We start from the raw sequence: 25,548 nt of genomic DNA on the forward strand, positions 1-25,548 counted from the left end.
TTTCCACAAAAATATATTTAATAACTTGTTATATAAAATCAAACACAAAATTTTATCAATAATTCAAAGTCATTTCTATCAGGGAGTGCTTATATTTAGGAAAAGAACTAAAATATATACATATTCACAACATTTGTAAGCACAACTGAAGAGCTATGATGAAACTCAAGAATTCTAGATTTACAGCTGGAAGTTCCATAAGTTTATCTGTAATAAAGTGTTCAGCACTAATTATGAACAACTATTAAGCCCAAAGCAAGAAAAATAGGAAGGAATGACCTGTTTCTAAACCTTTATGACAAATACTTCTCAAAGATAAAAAAGGCAATATGAAATTTACTTAAGTGACCAAGATTCCTCATTGGATCCCTGACTGTCACTTTTGGCACGTAGCCCAGCCTGATGGAAGACAGTATTCCCTGTGGTCAGGAAGCCCGTGCTGTGTCTCACCAGAGCCTTGCTGACTGTACTCATGTGCTCTGGCTCAAAGGAAGGAAGGAAGCAGTATTAGCAACAGTTTCGCACCAACTGAGGCCCGTATTTATTATATTCCCGTATTCCTGACTCTATTCCTGAAAGGCTTTATCTCCCTCCTTCAAAGGTGTCCCTCACATAGGGAGGAGGTGGGAGTAGATGACCACACACACCATATACACGTTTGTCCCCATAAAGGCTCCATGCCCTGTTTTTATTCTGAACTATACCCATGGCAATGGTCACACCATCTCATTCCAGAAAACACCTGACACCACAAGGAGCCGCTGTTCACAGTGTGCTCTCGTCCGCTTCCTTTTCGGAACAAGAAGGGTGTGTCCACTCCTGTTTAATGCCATTTATGACAGTCTCTTCCTGTACTCCTTTCCATCCACAGTCTCCAAAGCAGTTTCCTAACAGCATTTGGTAGTATATGCCATATTGGCTTTTTAAGTGATAAAACTTTCTTGGTTCAATAAAAGAAAAAGTTGATAATATATGTAAAACTAGAATTTTGTAATTCCAAATAGTAAGTTGCCTTTATTAACCAAAGAACTTGTTTGCAGTCATTTATCTGAAAATATTTTAAAGCTCTTACAAAACCTGGCTTGTGGAAAGTTAACTTAAAAACTTCTTGCCATGGTGCTGGGCATACCACTGCTGCCTCTGCTTGCGGTTTTCCAGCTCGGTGACAAGAGCCTGTCTGTAGGCCTCATACAACTTGACAATCTGCTCCAGCTCCTTCATGAAGAGCAGCTTCAGCATTCCCTGGTACGTGTCCAGGTCAGCCAGCTGGAAGAGCTCCCACTTCAGAATGTGGTCGTATCTGTTGTAAAACAAGTTAATAAGACATAAACGTACATTTACAGCAATACATTGGTCTATTTTTATAGATCTTTTTATTATACATAAAACAAAATTCTATTTAAAAATATTTGAGTTAGTAAAACGATATTTAGATATACTTTTTTTTTCTTGAGCTGGGGACCTAAGCTGATCTGGGTGCAGGATGTCCTCTTGTCTCACACTTCTCAGCAGCTGGGAATTTAGGAACATGCTAATACACATGGCTCTAAGTACACTATCTTCCCCCTTCCCTCTCTTTCAAAAATTCATTTCCATTTCTTATACGTATGAATTCTTGGCCTGCATGCATTTAAGTGCACTATGTGCACGCCTGGTACCAGAGAAAGCCAGAGAAGACATCAGATCCCCTGGAACTGGAGTCAGAGTTTTAAGCCACCATATGGCTCCTAGGAACTGGACCAGGGTCCCTGCAAAAGCAGCAGCAGCGCTCTCTCTCCAGCCCTCAGTACATTATTCTTCAATTGAGTTTTTTTAAGATTTATTTTTATGTCCATTGGGTGGTTGTGCCCACATGATATGTCTGTGCACCATATGCATGCTTGATACCCATGCAAGACAGAAGAGGGCAGTGGATTCCCTAAAACTGAAATTTCAGACAGTGATGAGCTGCCATGTGGACTCTGAGAACTGAACTTGGGTCCTCTACAAGAGCAGCCAATGGTCTTAACAGTTGAACTGCCTCTCCAGCCACAAATGTGCTGTTTTTTTAAGGAAGGGAAAGAAACTGTTAAATATTACTTCAGGTTAAAGAGTATCTGTTTATTTTAAAAATCAGTTGTAAATATTAGTCCTGGGTAACAGTTAACACTGGTTCTAGATTATAGTGGTTCTGTAATTTCCAAAAAGCACATCCTGGCTCTTTATAAATTCAAGTAGAGTTAACGTTGAGAACACTCAGAGCATACTGTGCACACAAGTGGTAATTCAGAACAGCAGGCAAGTCGCTATGGCATCGGTGCCAGCGGGCTGACAGGTGCCTGAGAGGAACACTGTTCAGCTTCAACAGAGACAGGTGGGTCATGATTTGTAGGCCTGAGGATGAGGATGAGTAGCAAGAATTAAAAACCAAGGCAACAGGTTTGGAGAGATGGCTCAGAAGTTAAGAGCGTGTACTACTCTTGCAAAGGACTGGAGTTCAGTTCCCTGTGACTCCAGCTGCAGGAAACACAAATGCTCTCTTTTGGATTCAAGCTACACTACACATATGTGTGCACAAACACACATTATTAAAAATAAAAATAAATTTAAGAACCAAAGGAAGAATAAACTCAAAATGAGAGAATAAAATAAACTGAAGAAAACTCAACAATGTGACATCATGTTGGTTATTTTATGTGTCTTAGAAGGACTCTAGTCCTCCTTCAGTGCTTAAATGGCTCAGAATGAGGGGAACTACAGAACCGAGGAAGTAACTCACACTTCGAAAGGGAAGAGATCAAGAGACAGTCTAATTCAGTTTTCTTGTTTACAGATGAAAAACTCTGAGAGCTAAACAAAAAACCCCAATTATCTCCTGTAAAACTATTAGTGACTAAGAGTTCAGGAAGGCAGAGGTATATGACCAAGGAGCTTTAGAATGACAGTGTTTTAGGGTGAGTACCCGTCACTAGAGGTATATTATGTACCTATGTGATGTTGAGGTCATTTCTCAAGCCACTGCAGGGTAGAAATAAAAGGCAGCTCTACGTTACAATGTCTAGTGAACTTATTTTAATAATCACTTATGTCCTATCTAATGGATACTTTGGTAACTCATTTGCCATTTTATTCCAAATCTATATAAAAAACATATATGGCTCCCCAAAAAAACAAAACAAACAAACAAACAAAAACAAAAAAACAAAAAAACAAGCCAAGCATACTGAGCAGTTCCTGCAGGCTGCCCAGGCTGCCCAGGCTGCCCGGGGCCACACACACTTCCATGTCTTGGATGTGTGTCCCAGGCAGAGCTGAGGCAAGCACTTTACTTGACTCCCGTGTATTCTGTTACTTGACTGACGTCCTTGCAGAGTCCTGGATCCCTCTCTTCCCCACACCAGAGCTCACTCCTCATGAGCAAGAGCTGCAGTCACGAAGGGGTTACAGTACATCCCAAGTGTCTCCCAGCACAGCTGTCACTCAGGAAGCTTCATTTACTCACTCATCACTTCTCTGAAATTCACTAGTAATTCCTAATGAAGAACTCCATCTCAGAGTGTCCGTCCCACTGTTCTGCACCAGAGTACTAAGCTCTTAACTGGGTACTCTTGGTTATAAGTACTATACCATGTTACATGTTAATGCCATATAAAAATATAAAGAAAACAAAAATTAAACTTGTCATATTTGATATTCTCATGTATCTATTACCAGAGGTTTGTACATAAATTAATTAGGATACAAACATCTTGGAAGAATTTTTTACTTCTAAACAAACTTTATAACCTGATATCCTTTCTTAAATGTTACATAGAAACCCAATATTGTAAGAAAACCACAACACTTTTTTTTGGGGGGGGGGGGGGTTTCTCTGTGTAGCCCTGGCTGTCCTGAAACTTGAACTCGTTCTGTAGACCAGGCTGGCCTCTAGCTCAGAGAGCCATCTGCCTCTGTTGTATGTCATCATCCCCATCCGTGTTCTGTCCCCATGCCCTCCACCCCACCAATGCTGGGATTAAAGGTGTATCTCCACCATTAATCCACACTGGCTATGCACGGTACTTAAGTGGAGCTTGTTAGAGACCCCAAAGATACCCATGCTGTGTGCTCACTTACTTCACAGGGGCTCGGGCATAAACCTGAAGCCAGTCAGGAATTTCTGCAGTATGGTAGGGGTTTGCAGGGACCAGGAGAGACTGATTTCTTTCAGTTTGCTGTGGCTGATACGTGATGGGTGGAGGCTGATCATACCGAGGCACACTGGGAACAAAGAGTTGACATTTATTAAAACAGAAGCCCTCTATCCAGGCCAGAAATTACAATGACCATGCAACTTGTAAGAATCTTCTATGTGTTGTCTGGACAAACTGACCATCTTCCACTTTAACAGAACGTTCCATGATTAAAGTCTAGATTTTTTTGTTTTAAACTAAACTGTGTGGAAGTATACCCCATCTTCTTTTGGAAGCTGATATGCTGCAAGTAATAAACACCCAAGTAGAGGTGGAGTAGGGAGGATGGACTGGGGCGCCCCCACTGTGGCCTGCCTCAAGCCCTGGGCCTAAGTCCCACTTTGGCGCCCCCTCTCCCTTGCTGATCCCTCTTCCCCTATGGTGTGCAGTCCTTCGGTCCAAAGGTCACCCTGTACTCCACATCCCAGCTCTACCTTTGTTGCTGTGTCCCCCTGACCCTACATAGCACTTCTCCCTCAGCTGGCAGTCAGCTGACCCATGTAAATGGGATGTGTGGATAACTAGGCTACAACTGAGTGGGTAGGATAGGCAAGGGCCGAGTGCTAATCCCAGAGTTACCAGAATCAAGAGCAAACTTTTGCGGGAATTAGAGCTGAGAGACTGAAGTGAGTGGGGAAGTGACCCCATCCCTATCCTGCATGCTTCGAGCTAAGATATGAAGGAAAAAATAATTACTACTGGCCATAACACTTAGGTTTCCAACAGCACCAACAGCCGCTAATCACCTGGTACATTAAAGGAAGAGGAAGAACCAATGGATACTTTCAGTGTTACTCACATAAGACAGTACAAGACACCAATAGAAGCAAACTACCACAGAGGACAGCAGAAAGACTTGACAAAATGTTTTAGACTGGGTTGGCAGTGTATGTTGGTCTTGATAAAAGAGCAACTGATGCTCTTGGAATTTAATAAAGGAGCTGTCTGTACTACACCAGTTCAAGGAAACATGAGATAGCTCATAAACTATCTCGTATTCAGGGGGAAAAGATCTTCTGTGGCATAAGCACAAAGCAAAAGTCTTCCCCCACCGCTTTACACAAACAAAGTGGAGTGATGAAGATCTACAAACAAAGAGAGCAGCAAAAGGTGCGGGAGTCCACAAAGGGGCCTGATGACACAAAGACCAAGCAAAGCCTTGCTGGAGAGGACAGGTTATATTCTGGATATAACCATGGGATGGAGGAAGTATGGTGGTCTTCCACCAGACAGTGTGTATTCAGCTGTGCAACCTAAAATTGAAACAGAGGTCTTCTGAGGTAAAATCCTAAGGGACTTTTATGAGGATGAGTTGGTGTCCCTTTGTGAGAAGGCTGGTCCTATCGGGGATCTATGTCTCATGGTGGAGCCAGTCTGGTCAGAACAAAGAACATGCATTTATCATCTTCTGTGGAAAGGACGCTGCCCATGGAGCAGTTAAATAAGCTGTGTAAGAACTATGAAGTTAGTCCTGGCAAACACCTGAGCATGCGTATTTCTGTGAGAACAACAGACTTTTTGTTCGATCCATGACAAGGAGTAAGACCAAAAGAGGCATTCTGGAAGAATTCAGTGCTCAGGCTTACCTGAGGGTTTGTGGACGTTATATCCTCTACCATCAACCAGATAACAAGGGGGAGGGGGGCACTTGTTCTGCTTCCTTGAAAATGAAGATCACAAGTCAGCAGCACATGCTAGATGGTGGGTGATGAGTGGAAAAGTCAAAGTGTGGGGAATGTAGTTACAGTGGTGGTCATCTGAATAGGAATGGCCCCCAGTGGCTCTTAGATTTGGCACTATTAAGAGGTGTGGGCTTGTTAGAGAAAGTATGTTGCTGGAGGTGGGCTTTAAAGTTTCAGATGCTCAAGCCAGACAAACGTCTCTTCTCCCGCTGCCTGCTAATCCAGACATAGAACTCAGTGGCTAACTCTCCAGCACCATGTCTGCCTGCACAACACCAAGCTTCTTGCCACGACAAAAACTAAGTCTATAATCCAGCCCCAGTTCAATGTTTTATTTATTTATAAGAGTTGTCATGGTCATGGTGTCTCATCACAGCAACTGAAACCCTGAGTAAGACATAGTTGGATGGGCTGACCCTGTGGAAGAACCAAATCCAGAAGTCATGGCTATGGTAAAAGTTTTATTTTTGAGAAACTTGGCTACTACAGTGACAGATTGGAAAAGTGAAATATTGGAAAAGTCATTTTTTGAGTTTAGAAGACTGGAGAGAGTGAAGAAGTTGAAGGATTATGCATTTGTTCATTTTGGAGACAGAAGAGCTGCTGTTAAGGTTATGAATGGAAAATAAACACATGGGGAAGAAATTGAAATTGTCTAATATAAGCCACCAGACAAGAAGAGTACAAGCTGCCAGAGCCTCCAGAGCGCTACACGTCAAGATTATTACTGTCTCCTCCTCCTCCTCCCCAAAGGAGAGGCCATGTGGAGGGAGGTGGATATGGCTACCCTCTAGACTACTCTAGCTACGAGGCTACTATAATGACTGCTGTGGCTGTGATTATCGCAACTATCATGGAGGCTATGCTGATGGCTATGCAGTGAGAGGGAGAGGAGGCAGAGAGCATTGCCTCTAGGAGGCAGAGCTGGCTATTCAGACGGAGCATGTTTGGGACACCAAGGCTCAAGGAGTAGCAGAGGGGTCCTGCAGTGTAGCAGAAAGGCCATGCTCCTTTGGAACTCAGGGCAAGTGAGAGAGTGATGTAGGAGGCAAGAAAAAAGCCGATGGGTAGAGCCTGCCTGATTCCAAGTGTCATGAGGCCAACAACCAACAGAAAGGGGCTCCTAACCCACAGGCCATCAGGTGCCTCAACAAGGTGCTGACTATTCTGTAACTACGGTTACATTAAGGACATCCAAGAATTTTATCAGGGTATTTAGAAGCAACAGTGGAAATAGACAAGAGCTTGAAAATGATACAAGCAAGATATGATTGGCTCTAGATCTATGTTCCTCAAAGAAATTGGTGTAACTGTTTCATCTTTAAGTAGTTTGTTGCCATTTGTACTCAGAAATCAAGTCACTGAAGAAGTCAATTTGTATCTCTCCTCAGGCTTTCCATTTTTCCTCTTTTCATAAATACTCTTGGACATTGCTGGGTTTACAGGGTTCCTTTGTTCTGGAGGTACAGATTTTTTTTGTATAGAAAATAAGCTATGACTGTATGTTTCACATTCCTACAAGCAGGTCTACTATGTTTTTAGGGCGTTATAACTTTCACAACCTTCCTAAAATCTTCCCTAAAAAATCTGTTTGGCTTAAATATCAAAGCCTCAACAGTTTGTTCTGTGATGTGACTGTATTTCCAATTTCTTGTTCATGTAAAATTTCAATAAAACTTAAAAATCTATTTAAAAAAATAAGTTACAACAACAACAACAAAAACCAAGTTAATCTCTTCTGTATTTTAAGACATGTTTTTCTGGGTTGTATATATTCTTTTTAAAGACAGCTTCAATGATGATAAAAAGTTGGGTCTTAGTTGTAACTTTTATACAAGGCTTAAATTATAAGCACAGATTTCTGCAAATAACTTGTAATTTGCTAACATATATACTGGAAAGGGCTATAGCTTTTCCAGCTGACTGGAAGGCGAGATGGGTATGTAGTGCAGCAGGGCTCCGCACTATGCCAGGTTAGCAAAACAACTGGGAGTTGACTAGAGCCTATTTTAAATTGGAGAGAATTAAAAAGGATCAGGTTTCAGTTAGCTCTAACAGCCTGTGTAGGCTGGGCAGGGAGGAACACTTACACTGAGATGTCTGTAGACAGAGCTATGCAAAGTGCTGAACACCTGCAGGCTCCAGTGGATTCTGGGAAAACAAACTGAGCTATTTCAGACATAGAGACAAAACTAAACTGAGCCTGCCTTTAAACATAAGAGACTTATGAATATCAATAAAATAGGTTGCTGCTTTCTTAACCGCCATTAAAATAAGGTCTAGATTATACCATGGTTAACAGTTCAGTTTATTTTAAGATTGTTTATGTGTACATCTCTATCTCTGTCTCGTGTGTGTGTGTATCTCTGTGTGTGTGTATCTGTGTGTGTGTGTATCTGTGTGTGTGTATGTGTGTGTATCTGTGTGTGTATCTGTGTGTGTATGTGTGTGTATCTGTGTGTGTATGTATGTGTATCTGTGTGTGTGTGTATCTGTGTGTGTATCTGTGTGTGTGTGTATCTGTGTGTGTGTATGTGTGTGTATCTGTGTGTGTGTATGTGTGTGTATCTGTGTGTGTGTATCTGTGTGTGTGTATGTGTGTGTATCTGTGTGTATATGTGTGTGTATCTGTGTGTGTGTATCTGTGTGTGTGTATGTGTGTGTATCTGTGTGTGTATGTATGTGTATCTGTGTGTGTGTATCTGTGTGTGTGTGTATGTGTGTGTGTGTGTATCTGTGTGTGTGTGTATCTGTGTGTGTGTATCTGTGTGTGTGTATGTGTGTGTATCTGTGTGTGTATGTGTGTGTATCTGTGTGTGTGTATCTGTGTGTGTGTATGTGTGTGTATCTGTGTGTGTATGTATGTGTATCTGTGTGTGTGTATCTGTGTGTGTGTGTATGTGTGTGTGTGTGTGTATCTGTGTGTGTGTATCTGTGTGTGTATGTGTGTGTATCTGTGTGTGTGTATCTGTGTGTGTGTATCTGTGTGTGTGTATCTGTGTGTATCTGTGTGTGTGTATGTGTGTGTATGTGTGTGTATCTGTGTGTGTGTATGTGTGTGTATCTGTGTGTGTGTATCTGTGTGTGTATGTGTGTGTATCTGTGTGTGTATGTGTGTGTATCTGTGTGTGTGTATCTGTGTGTGTATGTGTGTGTATCTGTGTGTGTGTATGTGTGTGTATCTGTGTGTGTGTATGTGTGTGTATCTGTGTGTGTATCTGTGTGTGTATGTGTGTGTATCTGTGTGTGTATGTATGTGTATCTGTGTGTGTGTGTGTGTATGTGTGTGTATCTGTGTGTGTGTGTCTGTGTGTGTGTATCTGTGTGTGTATGTGTGTGTATCTGTGTGTGTGTATCTGTGTGTGCGTGTGTGTGTGTGTGCGTGTGTGTGTATGTGTGTGTATCTGTGTGTGTATGTGTGTGTATCTGTGTGTGTATCTGTGTGTGTATGTGTGTGTATCTGTGTGTGTATGTATGTGTATCTGTGTGTGTGTGTATGTGTGTGTATCTGTGTGTGTGTATCTGTGTGTGTGTGTGTGTGTGTGCGTGTGTGTGTGTACGCCCACCAGGCCACACAAGCTGGAGTGTCAGGCCACTGTAAGACACTGATGGAGGGTGCTGGGTTTTGTGGTGCAGGAGGGCTCCTATGCCAAACTAGGAAAACCTCTAAACTCAGGGCCTCTGAAAAAGCAGCAAATGTTCTTGACGACTGAGCGATGGGTCTCTCCAACTCCAGCAATTTAAAAATAACATAAAAAATGCACTGAATTTTCAAGTTTTTAATAAATGGGTTCAAAAGGAAATAGTAATTGATACCATATGCTGTGGAATCAAAATATGCCTGTGTTTTTGTGTTTGTTTTGTTGTAGTTTTGAGACAAGGTCTACCTAGGACTCTATATAGACCAGGCTGGCCTTGAAGTCAGAGTTCCTCTACCTGTCTTAATCTCCCAAGTACTAAGATTAATAAAAGTATGTACGACCATGTCCAGCCTATGTTTTAAATTCAGTTTAACCACCTACGACTTGTATGAAATGTGGGTAGAATTGCTTTTACTTCTCTAAAACCTCCTTATCTGTAACAAGTGAACAAATTCCCAAAAATTAATAAGCAAATGTAAGTTCTGTGTAAAGACCATATCATATAATCAAACAGCTACTGATATTACTATGTGAACTAGAGAGGGCTGAGTCTCTCCTGCCTAACGTCTATTCAGAGCTGCTGAGAGAAACAATCATTTGGAAAAATGCTCTGTGAACCATCAAAACTCTACAGTAATACAAGGTTGAGATAAAGTTACCTTCCAAATCTGTTTGTAAAGACTGCTATTATAAGACAGGAAGCCATAGCCATGGTCTTAGCTCCTCATGAAGCTATTCAATAAATGCTAAGTGCAACTCAATGTTATTGGAAAAGTTTCAAGGTTGAATCACTAAATATAAAAATGTAAAATGTTTAAAGCAATACACCAATAATGTCAACCTTAATATACTCTCATGATTTTAATGATTCTAAAAAAGTTTTCACTACCTACCATAACCAACAAACTGTATTAGACCAGCTGATCCAGGCAGTATCTACAAATGTACTCATGTCATTTTACCTCCTTATCCACAGTTCTTGCACCTTAAATATTATAATGTAAATGCTCTTTCACTATTAAGCTAATATAATTTTATATTTACTCTGAAGTACAGTGATTATTTTACACTTACAGCAATCTTACTCAATTGGTCAATCAAGTTTCAAGTGCTCAATAGCCACATATGACAACTGACTAGCACAAGGCTTAAGTATCATTCAAAAAAAAAAAAAAAAACAGTCCAAAGAATTATTGGCTTATTTATTAAAAAGCTAGAATGTTTTGTTGCATTCCAACTTTTACTTCAGTAAGAAACAACAAAAAATCATGTCTGAAGTTGAAAAAAATATCAAGATAATGTCAAAATTTCAAAGTTTAGTAATTTAAGATGAAGAGACATGAGATGTATTAACTTCAAATTCTGGCTAGCCACAAAAACATTTTGACATCTCTTCTAATTGGAATCTGATCACACAGATACATTTGTCTCAAGTTGCTCAAAGAGAAGATACTTTTTAAAACTTATTAAAATTGTTAATTACTAAAATATATTTAGGATAAATATAAATTTTGAGAAATAACTTTAAAATCTCAAGTTTCAAGATGCTTATCCCTTCAAAAAATGTGAGATCAAAATCTAACACAGGATGGTCTCATAACAGTTGAAAACAGAGCCACTCGTTTACCTGGGAGCACAGGGGTGCCTGTACTGAGCCCTTTTATTTGTGTGATCCACATAATAGGTTCCAAATTCTGATGATTCCACTCGCTCCCACCCAGGAGGAAGTCCTTCTCGTTCAAGAGGATGACTCCAATGAGTTGTGTTTGTGTTATGATCTATGTAGTATTTTCTCCCTCTCATTGTCCAGTCCACAGACCAGCCAGGAGGAAGGGGTAAATCTTCAGATCCATGGTTAGTTAAATTTCCTAAAGATGTAGCAGTGACTCTCCCAATACCTGAGAAGAAAAGGAAATGAAGCAAATGTTCAAATATCTGTTAAAATCTATTATTATGTCAGTACAAAATTTCCACGAAATTCACCATTACTATTAAATTAGAAAGGAAGAAGACCTGAATTTTGAAACAAAAATGAGTTTTGCCTTGTTTGTTTAAATCTTCTATCCCCAAGGCACACAAATGCTTAAACATACTTATATTGCTAAAGGAAAAATGAAGAAAGAAAAAAAATCTCAATCAAGATTTAAGATTTGGCATTTCATCTAAAACCTAACCAAATCAAAAGGAAACTGGTAAAATGATTCCCAGTTTATAATTTTTTTTTAAAGAAAGACTCTAGCTGCACCCTAGATTTAAGTAAGATTATCAAGGCAGGTTATATAGTCAACATGCAAAGATATCCATCTAATAGCCACACGTTGACCACACGTAGAAATAGAAGTTAATAAATAATACCACTTATAGTGGTTCTAAAAATCAAAAAGTCAAGTTTCCAACTAAATATATACTATATATTTTATATATTTGGCTAAGCAAAATGTTTAACTTTAAGAAATAGCAGAGGGATGGATACAGAAAATGTGGTACATTAACACAAAGGAGTCCTACTCAGCTATTAAAAACAATGACTTCATGAAATTCTTAGGCAAATGGATGGAACTAGAAAATATCCTGAGTGAGGTAACTCAATCACAAAAGAACACAAATGACATGCACTCACTGATAAGTGGATATTAGCCCAAAAGCTCAGAATGTCCAAGATACAATTCACAGACCACATGAAGCTAAAGAAGAGGAACGACAAAAGTGTGGATGCTTCAGTCCTTCTTAGAAGGGAACAAAATACCCACAGAAGGAAATACAGACGTGTGGAGCAGAGACTGTAGGAAATGGCCATTTAGACACTGCCCCACCTGGGGGTCCACCTCACATGAAGTCACCAAACCCAGTCACTATTGCTGATGCCAAGAAGTGCTTGCTGACAGGAGCCTGATATAGGTGTCTCCTGAGAGGCTCTGCTGGAGCCTGACAAATACAAAGTGGATGCTCACACCCAATCATTGAACTGAGAACGGGATCCGCAATGGAGGAGTTAGAGAAAGGACTGAAAGAGCTTAAGGGGTTTACTACCCCATAAAAACAACAATACCAACCAACCAGAGCTCCCAGGGACTAAACCACCAACCAAAGAGGACACATGGACAGACCCATGGCTCCATCTGCACATGTAGCAGAGGATGGCCTTGTCAGGCATCAAAGGGAGGAGAGGCCCTTGGTCCTGTGAAGGCTCCATGCCCCAGTGTAGAAGGCCAGGGTGGGAAAGTGGGAGGGAGTGGGTTGGTGGATGGGGGAGCACCCTCATAGAGGCAGGGGGTGGGGAGATGGGATGGGGAGTTTCTAGAGGAGAAACCAGGAAAGGGGATAACATTTGAAATGTAAATAAATAAAATATTCAATAAAAAAGAAATAGCAATAAACGCATTTTTCAACTCATTTGAAATTATACTGACAATCATAGTATACTGACTGGAATGTGAGACTCCCCTGCTTATATTAGAAGAGCAGCGTTACTGTCAGTCATTTCAGTATCTATGTAAATGGCAATGACAAAAAGTAATCCAGAAGAAACATTAAAATTAAGGTAAATGCTTCTATTCAAATATGAAATTCTAAAGGATGAAATGTAAGTTTATAAATAAATATAGGTTATTGGCAGGTGGTTTAAAAGCTGTATTCACTTAATATACAACATACAAATGGTAAATGCAAAAAGCTAGTTACTACAGCACAGTCTTACAGAAAAGCTGGCAATAAGCCAACATTGCTACCATAGGTGATTATGCTACTGGAAGCAGAGCAGAGCAGGTCACCAGAGCGGAGTTCTGTACATGGAGCTACAGAGATGTTCTCTGCTTACTACCCTGTGTGATTAAGAGTAAGAGAGAAAGCCAGGCAGGGCGACTCCTGCCTGTAATCCCAGCACTTGGGAAACTGTGGTAGAAAGAATGCCACAAATTTGAAATTATCCTAGTTTAGGCCAGCCTGGGCTAGAGGGAGACCCTGTCTCACCCCTTCCCATACCACTCCAACCCTCCCAAAACAAGGAGCAAAAAAGTGCAGGTAATGTGCTCCTTTACATAATTACACTTAAAATAGTCCTTGGCTCCACCACCCAAGACTTGCTGGTTTTCACCTGTCTGTGAGCAGTAATTTATGACAGAAAGGAGAGTATGTGATCTCTGATGGTAAGACATGAAAGGCCATGCCGCTTCTGTCCTGATCACATGCTTTTGAATTACTCTGGGGAAAGCCAGCTGTTCTAGCGTCATAAATAGTGCAGCTAACAAGGAACTGAGGCCTCAGGCTAAAATTAAAGTCTCTTGCTAGCAGCCTTGGGAGTGCTCTCTAAACTATGTGCATCTAAGGAAGTGAATCTGACCGCCCTGTGTCATAACTGAAACACAAGAGAGGCCTAAGTCAGAAACAGCCAGCTGAATTGCTTCTGACACCCTATCCACATAAGCTCCAATGTCTGTTATGTTGCTGAGTTTAGAGTAACATACAAAAGAAAACCAACAGAGATGAGGAAAAATATATGTACACACATATATTTATACCTATTTTTGTAAAATGCTGAAATATAAGAATATAACAAAAATTGTTGAAAGTATGTATGTAAGGAACAGGATAATGACAGAAATGAACTATGCAGACCAGGCTTATCTTGAACTCACAGAAATCTGCCTGCCTCTGCCTCCAGAGTTCTGGGAGTAAAGATGCAAGTCAGCACAGCAGACAAATGAACAGCATCTTAGCTGTCAATATAAACACTATGTACAGTATGAATGCTGCGAGCATGGTAACACCATCAACTACACAGACTCTTAATACCACACAGCGGGACACTCAACATGCTTAAAGATGGTGAATTTTATGTTTTACATGTTCTACAATAAAATTTTTAAAGCAAAAAGTAAAATCTGGAATCTTCATTTAAATCACCAATAATATGAATCGATGTAACTGTTTCCAAAACAAATCCTAAAATGTCTTTCCTGGATTCCTCCACTGAAAAATCTGGAAGCAAAAATCCATCCAGCAGCAAAAGTCCAAGTTGCAACCCAAGAACTATGACTCCCAATCCCAGAAAAGGAACCAGAGCTCCTAGAGGATGCCTTGAATCAATGGTTGATTCCAAGTCTGACACACGACAGGCACAGGGGTCTGGAACATCCAACCATCCAGTCACAATAGAAAGCACAAAGAACAATAAAGACCAAAGAAAACCAGGTCTTGAGGGGATCTGAGTGTCCACTAGAAAGAGAGCAGTTCAAACAACAGAAGTCACCCCACAGCAACATAGTAACCCTAAAGTATACAAGTTCACCTTGAAGAAACAACTAGTCCTAAGCCTGGGTCAGGAATCATAGGATGAGCTTAACATTCTGTAGCCTCAAAGAACTATTAAAAAATAAAATATACAAGTCACCTAGAAAGTTTCTAATGTCCAAAGTTGGAACCATAAGGTGGAAGGAGCCAACCAACTCCTGCAAGCTGTCCTTTAACCAACTCCTGCAAGCTGTCCTTTAACCTCCATACAAGCCCATGCCCATGAACACAACCACCCCTTCCCACCATCCACTCCTTCACAGGCATACAATTCCACACACATATAAACATGTGTGTGTGTATACATGTATATATACATATACATATACATATATATGTATATATACATATACATATACATATACATACATACATACACACACACACACACACACATATATATATATATATATATATATATATATATATATATATATAGAGAGAGAGAGAGAGAGAGAGAGAGGCTACTTTTATATCAACTTGACACAAGCCAGAGTCATCAGAGAGGAGGAAGCCTGTTAAGAAACTGTCTCTATTAAGCCTGGACTGTAGGTAAGCCTGTAGGGCATTTTCTCAATTAGTGATCAATGTGGGAGGGCCCAGCCTTGTGGGTGGTACCATCCCTGGCAATTTATCCTGGATTCTATAAGAAAGCAGGCGAGCAAGACATAGGGAGCAAGTCAGAAAGCAGCACCCCTCCAAGACTTCTTTTTCAGATCCGGCCTCCAGGTTCCTGTCCCATTTGCATTTCTGTCCTCTTTTCCTTCAATGTTGATATGGAAGTGTAAGCCAAATAAACCCTTGCCTCCCCAAATTGCTTTGGTCATAGTATTTCATCACACCAACAGTAATCCAAACTAAGAAAGATGTAATTTTTAAAAATTAAAAAGCAAATACTTTTTCTTTAAACAAAAGACTCAGAATGGAAGCAGATATTGGTTATAAGATGAAAATCAAATCTTAAATTTGCTTTGTTTTTTGAGACATGGTTTTTCTATGTAGTTCTAGGCTGTCCTAGAATTTGCTCTATAGGCCAGGCTGGCTTCAAACTCAGAGATCTGCCTGCCTCTGCCTTATAAAGGTGTGTGCCACCAACACTCAGCTCAAATCTTACATTTAAGATAATTCTCCATTTGAAAATTAACTTGTACTTTCTTTGTGTATGTAGTATATGTAGTATGTATAGAATAGTGTGGCTATTCACATGTGCATATATACTAACACATTCATGTTAACATATATGCTTGTGGAGGTCCAAAGAGGCTTATGGTTTGTTCAGGCTCCTTTCCTCATTTGCTCTCCAAGCACTTTTTGAGACAATGTCTCTCAATGAATCGAAAGCTCATCAATCCTGCTAGGCTGTCTGGCCACCGAGCTTCAGAGACTGACCCATCTATCTCTGCCTCCACACAGCGCCAGGTTACAGGAGCACGTCACCACTCCTGGCAAGGGTCTAGGGATCTGAATCCCGGTCCCAGTGCTTGCTCATATCCACTGACTGAGATATGGCCCCAGACCTTGTACTTTCTTTCTAATTGTGATTGAGACATTGTCTGCCTTTATTGTAAAACCTATGTCCTATTGCTCTATATAGAAGAGACTGGTAGAAACATAATAGCTCTTCAATTATATTTTACAAATCAGAATTTTAAAACAAGATTTCAACCTTGTACTTCATTTCTTTATATTTAAAATATGGGAAGTTAAGGACAAAAAGAATTACAGGTTGAGTATCCCCTCTCCAGATGCTTGTGACCACAGTGGTTTAGACTTTGAAACTGATGTGTATATAGTATACCGGGCAAATGCACCAACTCTGAACATCAAATGCATGAATGTTTACATCTCTCTGTTAAAAAACAGCCTGAAGATAACTTCATATTTTCAGTGCAGCTGCCATTTTGACAATGAACTATGAGGACTTACTCCTGTAATCCTAGCACTAGGAAGACAGAGGCAGGACGATCATTGCAAATTTGAAACTAGTTTGGGCTACATAGTGAATTACAGGCTAGCCTGCAAAATCCAGTGAGACTGTATCTTAAAACACACACACATGCACACACAAAACAAGTATTAAAAAACTGCCTTAGGGCTGGGATGTAGCTCAGTGGTAGAGCGCTGCCTGGCAAGCGCAGGGCCCTGGGTTCGGTGCCTTGACATGGTGTCATGTTCATGCTCAAAAAATTTGATTTTGGAGTGTTTCACAGGTCAGATTTCTGGAGCTGGGATATTCAACCTATTTGAGCTGTCAGTGAAATGTGAAGTGAGTGCAAAGAGCTAAATAAATCAGCTACATCTGCAGCTCTTAACCCACAGGTTATGACTTCTTCCGGGGTTGAATAACCCTGTCACAGAGTTAGCCTAAGACCATTTACATTATCATTCTTAACAGTAGCAAAGTTACAGCAATGAAAATAATGTTATGATTGGGGGTCACCACAACATGAGGAGTTGCATTGAAAAGTCACAGCATTAAGAAGGTTGAGGATCACTTATCTATATTAACAATAAACACAGCCATTGCTTCTGATCTCCTTCAGCTAATGAACTGTGTCATCAGTCTGCAGATGTGAAAACACTGAGTTAACTTACTCAGTCATTTACTTTACTCAGCATGCCCTCTGTCCTAAGATGTTGTGCTCATCACGTCTGACTTTACCTTCTCCCTTCTCCAACCCTATTAGGGACCTAGCTCTCTGAATCTGGACGTATTCCACTTTCCTCTTGTCACTCCTAAATTCTGAAGTAGATCTTCATTAACTTGCTTTAAATTGTTAACCACTGGGGGCTGGAGAAATGGCTCAGAGGTTAAGAGCATTTGCTGGTCTTTCAGAGGACTTGGGTTCTGTTTCCACATGGCAGCTTACAAGTGCTTAAATCTCCGCTCCGCTTCCAGAGGATCTGATGCTCTTTTAGTACGAGGGCAGTGCACATACACGGCACCACTTGCGCGCCTAGTGGTTAACAGAAGCCAGAAGGCGGCATCAAATCCTCTTGAACAGGAGTTATAGGTTGAGTTCTAGCACTTGAGTGCTAGGAAATGAACCAGTCCTCTAAAAGGACAGCCATGCTCTTCAGCACAGAGCCATCTCTCCAGGCATTCATCTTGAGCTATGCAATGGCTTCTTTAGGTCAAGTCTAAACTTTCTGTTGGACCACAAATCTCCATTTCACCTTATTATCATATTTCTTAAAATAGGTAGGAATCCAGTCTCTTAAATGTAAACCACCCCTTCTGTTTGCAGTGGGTATTCCCGATTTTCTACCTAAAATGTCTTTCTTTTACTTTGTTAATGTCCAGCCCAAGCTCAAAACCTACTTCAAATTTTATCTGCCCCTGTAGCATGCATTCTTTTAAGTATTCCAGTTACACTGATCTTTCTTCCGACTCTAAAGTTAGCACCACAAAGTATACATTAGTTGTTCCAAGACTATTATGTGTATGCTGGTTTTGTCTCACTAAAAAGGTAACTCAAGAAGATCAAAACAATGCTAAACATATAACGCAAACTTCCTATGACTAATACACTTATGTACCAAACTGTTAAGTAAGTTTATTAGAAGCTGTGGCCACTAAAAAGCAAATGGGCCTTACACATTTATTTTTCCTCTGCCAAATTTAAAGCCTTGAATTTACTAAAAGAGATAAAAGTTTTCTTTAGAGCGTCCACCAGTTCATCTACAGTAATGGTCACTTTAAAAGTCAAGTGGAGCTGCAACATTCCTTAATCCCTTCCTTGGAAGAGTACTTCCAGTTCATCGGGTAAAGGAAGTGCCAGTATTTCCTGCCTGTTATGTTTCATATATAACTGGTCATTTGGTAAACCTTTTAGACCAATCTGGAAACCAGGAATTGCCTACAAAAAGCCAGGGCTAGAGAGACGGTGCTAGATTGCTAAGTATGCAACTGCCCACTCTGTATTCCTAGCAGTCAGTTCTCCTGCTTTCCCTTTCTAGGTTTAAGACCAATTTGCCTACAGACTTTCCCTTCTCATTTTACCAAATACGAATTCAATCGAACTAGTCATTAAATTTTTCACATTTTTCAGTCAAGACAGTCTTAAGATAAGCACCAAGTTTAATACAATGACATAGTAAAAGACACAAGAATTCTGTCATTCATGATTAGTCAAAAACTACTATCAAGCAGGAGAAAGCAAGAATAATTTTTTTGTTGCTTGTTTTTTTGCTTTCCAAGAAAATCCAAAGATCACCTTTTAAATTGAAATATAAGTATAAACCAATGTGCTGTTTCTTATATTGTTACCTGATGTGTGCCTCCCCTGATTCTGTGGCATTCTTTGGAAGAGATCATGGTTGTATTCATAATATCTATAGTCTTCTTGTGCACGATCTCCAAGTGGCCTCCTTCTCTGACCATCAAAAAAGTTATCTGAATAAAAATATCGGGAACCAGAGTCTCCATTTTCAACAGCAAAATTAACTTCTGTTAAAAATGACTGTGATGAGCCGTATTCCCGAGGGACATCCGCTAGGCTCCTGACAAGGTAAGAAGACGGTGCGGACAGTCTGTTGCTTTCTCTTCTCATTACTTCATGAGGCGTCCTTTGAACTGGAGTTCTCAGGAAACTCTGGTTTCTTGAAACTACGCCATCTCCAGAAGCTGAGAAAGCACTAGCGCTTGACTCTGGAAGACAGAGGTCAGTCCGTCTTGGAATTGTTGGACCGTGCCGAATGAATGAAGGCATGAGATCTACAATAAAACAAAGGCACACTTCATTAAGTCAGTGCACTCTTCTAAAGTTATTTATTTATGTCTACTACCCTGAGATAAAAATAGCAAACAAAAGGGTGTAAGAAAACAAATTTTAAATTTTAAGACAATACTAGAACTTTAAATTAAGATTATTTCCCCAAGCAAATACATTTATAATCTGCATTAATGTGCAGGTGTAAACTCAGCTACAAATGAATGGCTGCTGCGTATTGCCATATATAATATGATACTATGCCACTGAGAGGAAAATAATCTAACAAACCAATGCCAGCACCAGCATCTCGTATGGCCACAGCTTGGTGTTTTCACTTGATTTAAGTATCACCAAGCCTCTTTCCTCACACAAACAGTTTCATTAAAATAAGTGTTCCTCAAAAAAAAAAAAAAAAAAAAAAAAGCAAAGTCAGATTTCTTGTAAAAGACTTTTTATTAATAGTTTTGTCTCTCTACCCAGAATTGCCCAGTTCTAAGCACAATTATCAAAACTAGAATGCAAAACCTTTCAGTGTAGAAATTGAAAAATAAAGTCATCTAATCCCAAAGATGCACACAAATGCTGAGTCTACTGAAAAAACCTGGGAAAAGTTATGGTTCCTTTAAGAGCAGATAACTCCAAACAAGATAATGGGCTGCTGAAATCAGAATGTGCCAACAGCTTAGACGTTCTTAGAGAAAAAGCAACTGCCTTTAAACATGAACTCTGGATATAGAGCACATTTTCTGAATCCATTAAATAGATTACTAAGTGTGTCAGAAGCTAACACTACAATAACTTAGTATTGGATTAACAGTCGATTTACTAAGTGTGTCAGAAGCTAACACTACAATAATTTAGTATTGGATTAACAGTCGATGACAAACTCTGTACCAAGCCATTCACTAAAAGACAACACGTTGCATGACTTCAAACGATGTTTAATGAACTTTATTTGCAGCGAAAAAAAGCAAGCTATCACCTAAGAACAGAAAAACAAGCTAGTAAAAATGGTTTCAAGTTACTGACACATCCACCCCACCAACTTTGTTGTCCAGCGCTACAACTACTAGGAGAACCTGTAAGGTTTGACACATGGTCACAATGGAAAAATGTGCTCTCCACCCCTTTCTGCGTGATCTTGGGCAAATACTGTGAATAGCTTTCCCAATTACAATATGAGGTAAGGCTTAATTTAAGTCACACGGTTACTTCCAGCTTCCAAGAAGGAAACTTACACAAGGGGCCCAGCTCCTAGAATGAGAACCAAAGGATTAGCTCCTTCTCATAACTATTTTGGCTACCCAAGAATTTTAAAAAGGAAAATCAAGACGTTCGAGTTAAAAACAAATATTTTAAATGAAGAAGAAAAGTTATAGGAGGGGACGGAACGTACGCTGCAAAGAGGGATAAAGTTAGGAACTTGCCTGTCCTGCTATGGCTGAAATTATTCTGAGTACTTTTTTTTTTTTTTTTTTTTTGAAGTTTAGGAGCAAAGCCTAATTCGAATACTTTAGTAGTAGTGGCTACAAGTGTCTCTTCGCCTCACAAGTCTGTGTCCCGCTGCAGGACTAAGGAATCCAGTCTGGTCTGTGTGCTACTTAGGGTACAGGCGAGTGGCACCCGCGATGGTAGCAAACACGGGGCACGCCCCGATGTACCCAGCAGAAAGGTGCCCGGGTCGAAGCATTTTTTCTCCAAGTGCATTCCCGAGAGTCTGTCTTCCAGCACCAGCCACCCGAGGCTGCGCTGGGTCCACCCTTCACCGCCCTGGACACTCACTCCGCAGCAGGGGCGACGTCTCCTTCTTCACGTACTTGCCCTGAACCTCGGCCGGCTTAGACACCTCGTTTTTGGTTTTCTTGCGGGACAGCATCCTCGCGGACGTCGCCCGCCGCTGCCCCAGCAGCCTCGCTAGGGCCGCGAGCCCGCCGCCCGCCGCCGCCTCCCGGGCCGGCGCCGCCTTCGCCTCGGGTCTCCGCCGCCCGCGCCCGCCCGCAGGCTCCGCCGCATGTTGGCGGCGCTAAGCGCGCCCGCCGCCGCTCACTCGCAGGGCAGCTCCTCCCGGGAAGTCAGCCGGCTCAGCGCCGCCGCCCGAGGCCGCCTTGGGACAGGGCCGCGGCCGCCCACTAGGGCCATGGTCCGCCGCCGGGAGCCGCTACGGCTGCGGCCACCGCCTACGTCCGGTAAACTTTCCCCGCGCCGCTGGGAATGCTGGGAAAGTCGACGCGCGGGCCGCCCCTCCCCCGCCGGGCGCGGACGCGGCTGCGTGCGGCGACTCTCGACCGGCGGCTAACGGGCCGGGTGTGGCGACCACCCTGGCTCCTCAGCGCGGCTACCCCGGCCCGCTCCCGCCGCTGAGGAGCCGGAGTGCAGGCGGTCGGGAGCCCACTGGGCTGCGAGCCGCTCTCGCCTCGGACTTGTCGACCGCCCTGTTGGAGGCAGAACTGCCCACAGCCGCAGCCGCGAGTGGTTGCTGAGGGAAGGCGGCCCTCGGGTGTGCAGGGTTGATGGGGACGCGGGACCGGACCACAGCCAGGGCGGCACCTAGTAACGCGTATGCCTCTTTTGGTGACAGCGTAAAAACCGAGTATCCGTTTCTTCTGTCCTCTTCTCTCTTCCCAACCCTTGGTACTCCCACCCCTTTTATGCCTCCTCCCATCCGCTTTTTCGGATTAAAAAGACAAAGAAGATGGAGTTTCTACAACTCCTAAGATAAATTTGACGTTAATGTATTTATCTCATCATTTTAATATTTATACTTAATAACCACGTGCTTTTTCTTGCAATTAAGTCTTAGAATCTTGAGGCCTTTCAGCACCAGAGTTCAGAGCTGGGAGTTTTCTATCTAATTCATTGGATGCTACTTTGTTCTCTTTAACTCACTCAGGTACTCGTGTTTGGAAAATAAGATGAGACTCACTCCTCTTGACCAAAGTAAGGCTTTCATAAGAAAAGGAATGTGTTTAGAGCACAGAAGCAAAACTCCAACCTCATAACAAGGCACCAGAACTGCTCAGTATATTTTTTTTTTAGCCACGCACAAAGGAGACATTTTATCAGTTGTCTGTCTCCATGTTTTCATGAAATGCTTCCTTGTTAAAGGTTCCTGTGATTCTATAACAAATATTTTATTGAGCATCCAACATACAAGGTGTTGTTTTAGGTGTCCAGGGTATGACATAAAGGCCCTTCTGGTATGGGGAAGAGAGATCACACAGAATAAGACTCGTAAGACACAGTGTGTTACATAGTGCTGAGGTAAGCATGAGTAAGTGAGATCTCACAGTTCTGGAAAGGGGTGACAGATAACAAAGACAGCAAGAAGGCGGTGCTGGCATTAACTTGTCATGCAGGTATCCGGAGTGAGGCCTCAGAAAAGCAAATGCAAAGTCACTGCAGTGGTCATGTTTCTGGCTCACTGTAGGAATAGTAAGAGGGTCACGTAGCTGGAACAGAATAGTCGAGGGAAATGAAATTCTTGGTAACAGGCCACACACCTAGGCCTTTGGAGTAGAGGAGAGACATTTAATGCAGTCACTTTGGATGCTGTGTTGAGAGTAGACTGAATGGGGATGGGTTTTCAAAATATGGGAGGTGATAAAAAAAAATATTGCTAGCATGCATATGGGTAAAGGCAACAGGACAAGCAATAAGGGTTGTAGACATCTTCGAGATGCAGCAGGGTTTGCTGACAGATTGATTGTGGCATTAGAGTAAGAACAAAGGGTTGCTCCTTGTGTAAACTTTCATTACCCAAATGGAGTTCAGTAGAGCACATTGTGCACTGAGCATTGCCGTGATTCAGATACCAGTGCTAGCACTAAAGGGTGTATTTGAGGAACCAGAGCTCTGGGGACGACACGTATCTCACACAGGAGACAAAGGAGTCGACCCTGAGCCCAATTAGGGGAAGGTATTTATAGGGAAAATTACATAGGCAGTTGGCAACAGTCACACAAAGCAATTTCATTGGTTTGTAACCTGGGCTCAGGTCAACTCTAGGCCACCCTGCTTCTGGGGCAAGCTGACCCTAGTTCTTGTTTTTCTCAGGACTGTTGAGTCAGGCCTTATCCAGGCCAGATGGTTTGTGGTGGCTATAGCCAGGCTACATCCCCAAAACACGTTGTGTTATTCTTTGCTGTGAGGTGCACTTGTCCTCACAGCAGGGTCAGTGGGGGCTAGTTTAAAATCTTTATTCTTTCAGTAGTGTAGAGAGAACAAGCAAGGCTGAACACAAAAAGACAATGGGTTTTCTGTGAAGACTTTGAGGAAGGGAGGTAAAGGAGAAAGGTGTTGCCCTAGAATTCCTAAGGCTGACCTCAGAGAAGAAAAAGGAGGTTGTTGGGATATTGTTACTAAAGATGGTTCCTTATACCTGGGCTTTCCAGAGAATGACACAAGTATGCTTTCCACACTCAGGAGGGGAAGAATTACAGGATTGTGTAGCTGGATGGGAATTCTGAAATCAACAACGCTAATCTCATGAAAAAAAATATTACATGTCTTAGATTACCTTCGTTTAGTGGCAGAACTACATTAGTCACTTTTCTCATTACTGTGACCAGATGTCTGACAAAACGATGTAAAGGAGGAAAGACTGATTTTGGGTTACCATTTTTAAAGGCTCAGACCATGGTCACCTGACTTCCTGATTCTGGGCCAGTTGAGGGGGTCTTCATCCTCACATGACGTACTGGAAGCAGAGGACCAGGAAGGCATCATGGACAAGCTCCTTCCAAGAATCTGCCCCTCTATGGTTCTAGACCCACCTAAAACTGCTTTCGTGTTACTTTTATTCACTTCATATAATTGTCATCTCCAGGAGCTTCCTGACTCTGTCTGCTAACCAAGGCCTAGTTCTGGAAGCTTCTAACCTCAGTACAATCTAATTTAGGCTTAGAATGTTTTTAGCCTCTCAGGCTTGCTGCTGAATAAGCTCACCCTTTCTTGTTCTTACTGAACTCTGGCTGGCTGGTTCAACTCAGCTGTTCTGGCTTAAATCCTCTCTGAGCTAACTGATTCAATCTCACTTCTGACTTTGCTCTGCTTGGCCTCTAGCTTCAGCAATATATTCTAATCTTCTGGATCCTTCTCATTCTCTGGTTTGTTCTGTCTTCACCTGTGTCTAGTTTGTTCTCTGACATCTGTCTCTCTGTACAATTGTCCCCATAAAAATGCCTCCCTCTTTTCTTTTTTTCTGTGGTGCTCTTAAGTAGGCTCTTTTTCCTGTCGTTTTGAGAGGTGGGCATATCCTAGTCTGTCAGATCTTTCTCTGATTTGTCACTTTGTCTGCCACTCAATTAGACATCACTTTTAAACACAGGTGCTTCCTTCTACAAACTAACTTTACCTTCCTAGTTTGAGATTAAAGGGGTATACTAAAGGCGTGTCTGTATTCCAGCCAGAAAGATTAAAGGTGTGTGCTAAGGACTGAACCACACCACAACTAGAAACAAGCTTTTTCAATAAATAACATAATCTTGGGGCTCACAGTGTGCTCAAATATCCTGCAACATCCACCAGCCGGAAATGAAGCCTAAAGCCAGGTATGGTGAGCAAACCTGTAAGCATTCTCAGTGCTTGAGGGGTTTGACAGGAGGAACAAGATTTCAAAGTCAGCCTCTGGGGAGGCATACATCCGGGTCAGCCTGCACTATCGAGAGTTTGTCAACAATTCAAAACAACAAAAGCAGTTACTTAACCACAACAAAACCAGTGTCAGCTGGAGTTTCCTACTCCCATCTTGGGCCCTTTTCCTACCGTACCACAATAAAGGTCCCACTAACCCATTCCTACCATACCATATTAAAGGTCCCACTAACCCATTCCTACCATACCATATTAAAGGTCCCACTAACCCATTCCTACCATACCATATTAAAGGTCCCACTAACCCATTCCTACCGTACCACATTAAAGGTCCCACTAACCCATTCCTACCATACCATATTAAAGGTCCCACTAACCCAAGTCCATACTGCATGTTACACATTTGCTTTAGAAGCCA

The 25,548-nt window shown here is 41.7% G+C and overlaps 1 protein-coding gene across 4 annotated transcripts; it reads right to left on the reverse strand.

Annotated features, from left to right (window-relative positions):
• Sav1 (salvador family WW domain containing protein 1) lies at positions 1–21,841 on the reverse strand. 4 transcript variants are annotated; one of them, XM_039111991.2, is made up of 6 exons: positions 21,321–21,841; positions 19,094–19,540; positions 11,162–11,432; positions 4,096–4,239; positions 2,759–2,829; positions 1–1,300 (listed from the first exon to the last, which is right to left on the reverse strand). In XM_039111991.2, the coding sequence occupies exons 1-6, from the start codon at positions 21,412–21,414 to the stop codon at positions 1,284–1,286; spliced, it is 1,044 nt and encodes a 347-aa protein (XP_038967919.1). In that variant the 5' UTR covers positions 21,415–21,841; the 3' UTR covers positions 1–1,283. The 4 variants fall into 4 exon arrangements, with proteins under 4 accessions (XP_038967919.1, XP_038967918.1, NP_001091050.1 ...); XM_039111990.1 differs by lacking the exon at positions 2,759–2,829 and having other exon boundaries at positions 20,966–21,395; NM_001097581.1 differs by lacking the exon at positions 2,759–2,829 and having other exon boundaries at positions 381–1,300; positions 21,321–21,585.
• Between the last annotated feature and the right edge of the window lie 3,707 nt (positions 21,842–25,548).

This window comes from Rattus norvegicus, chromosome 6 (assembly GCF_036323735.1).
Source record: "Rattus norvegicus strain BN/NHsdMcwi chromosome 6, GRCr8, whole genome shotgun sequence".
NCBI classification, from domain to species: Eukaryota; Metazoa; Chordata; class Mammalia; order Rodentia; family Muridae; genus Rattus; species Rattus norvegicus.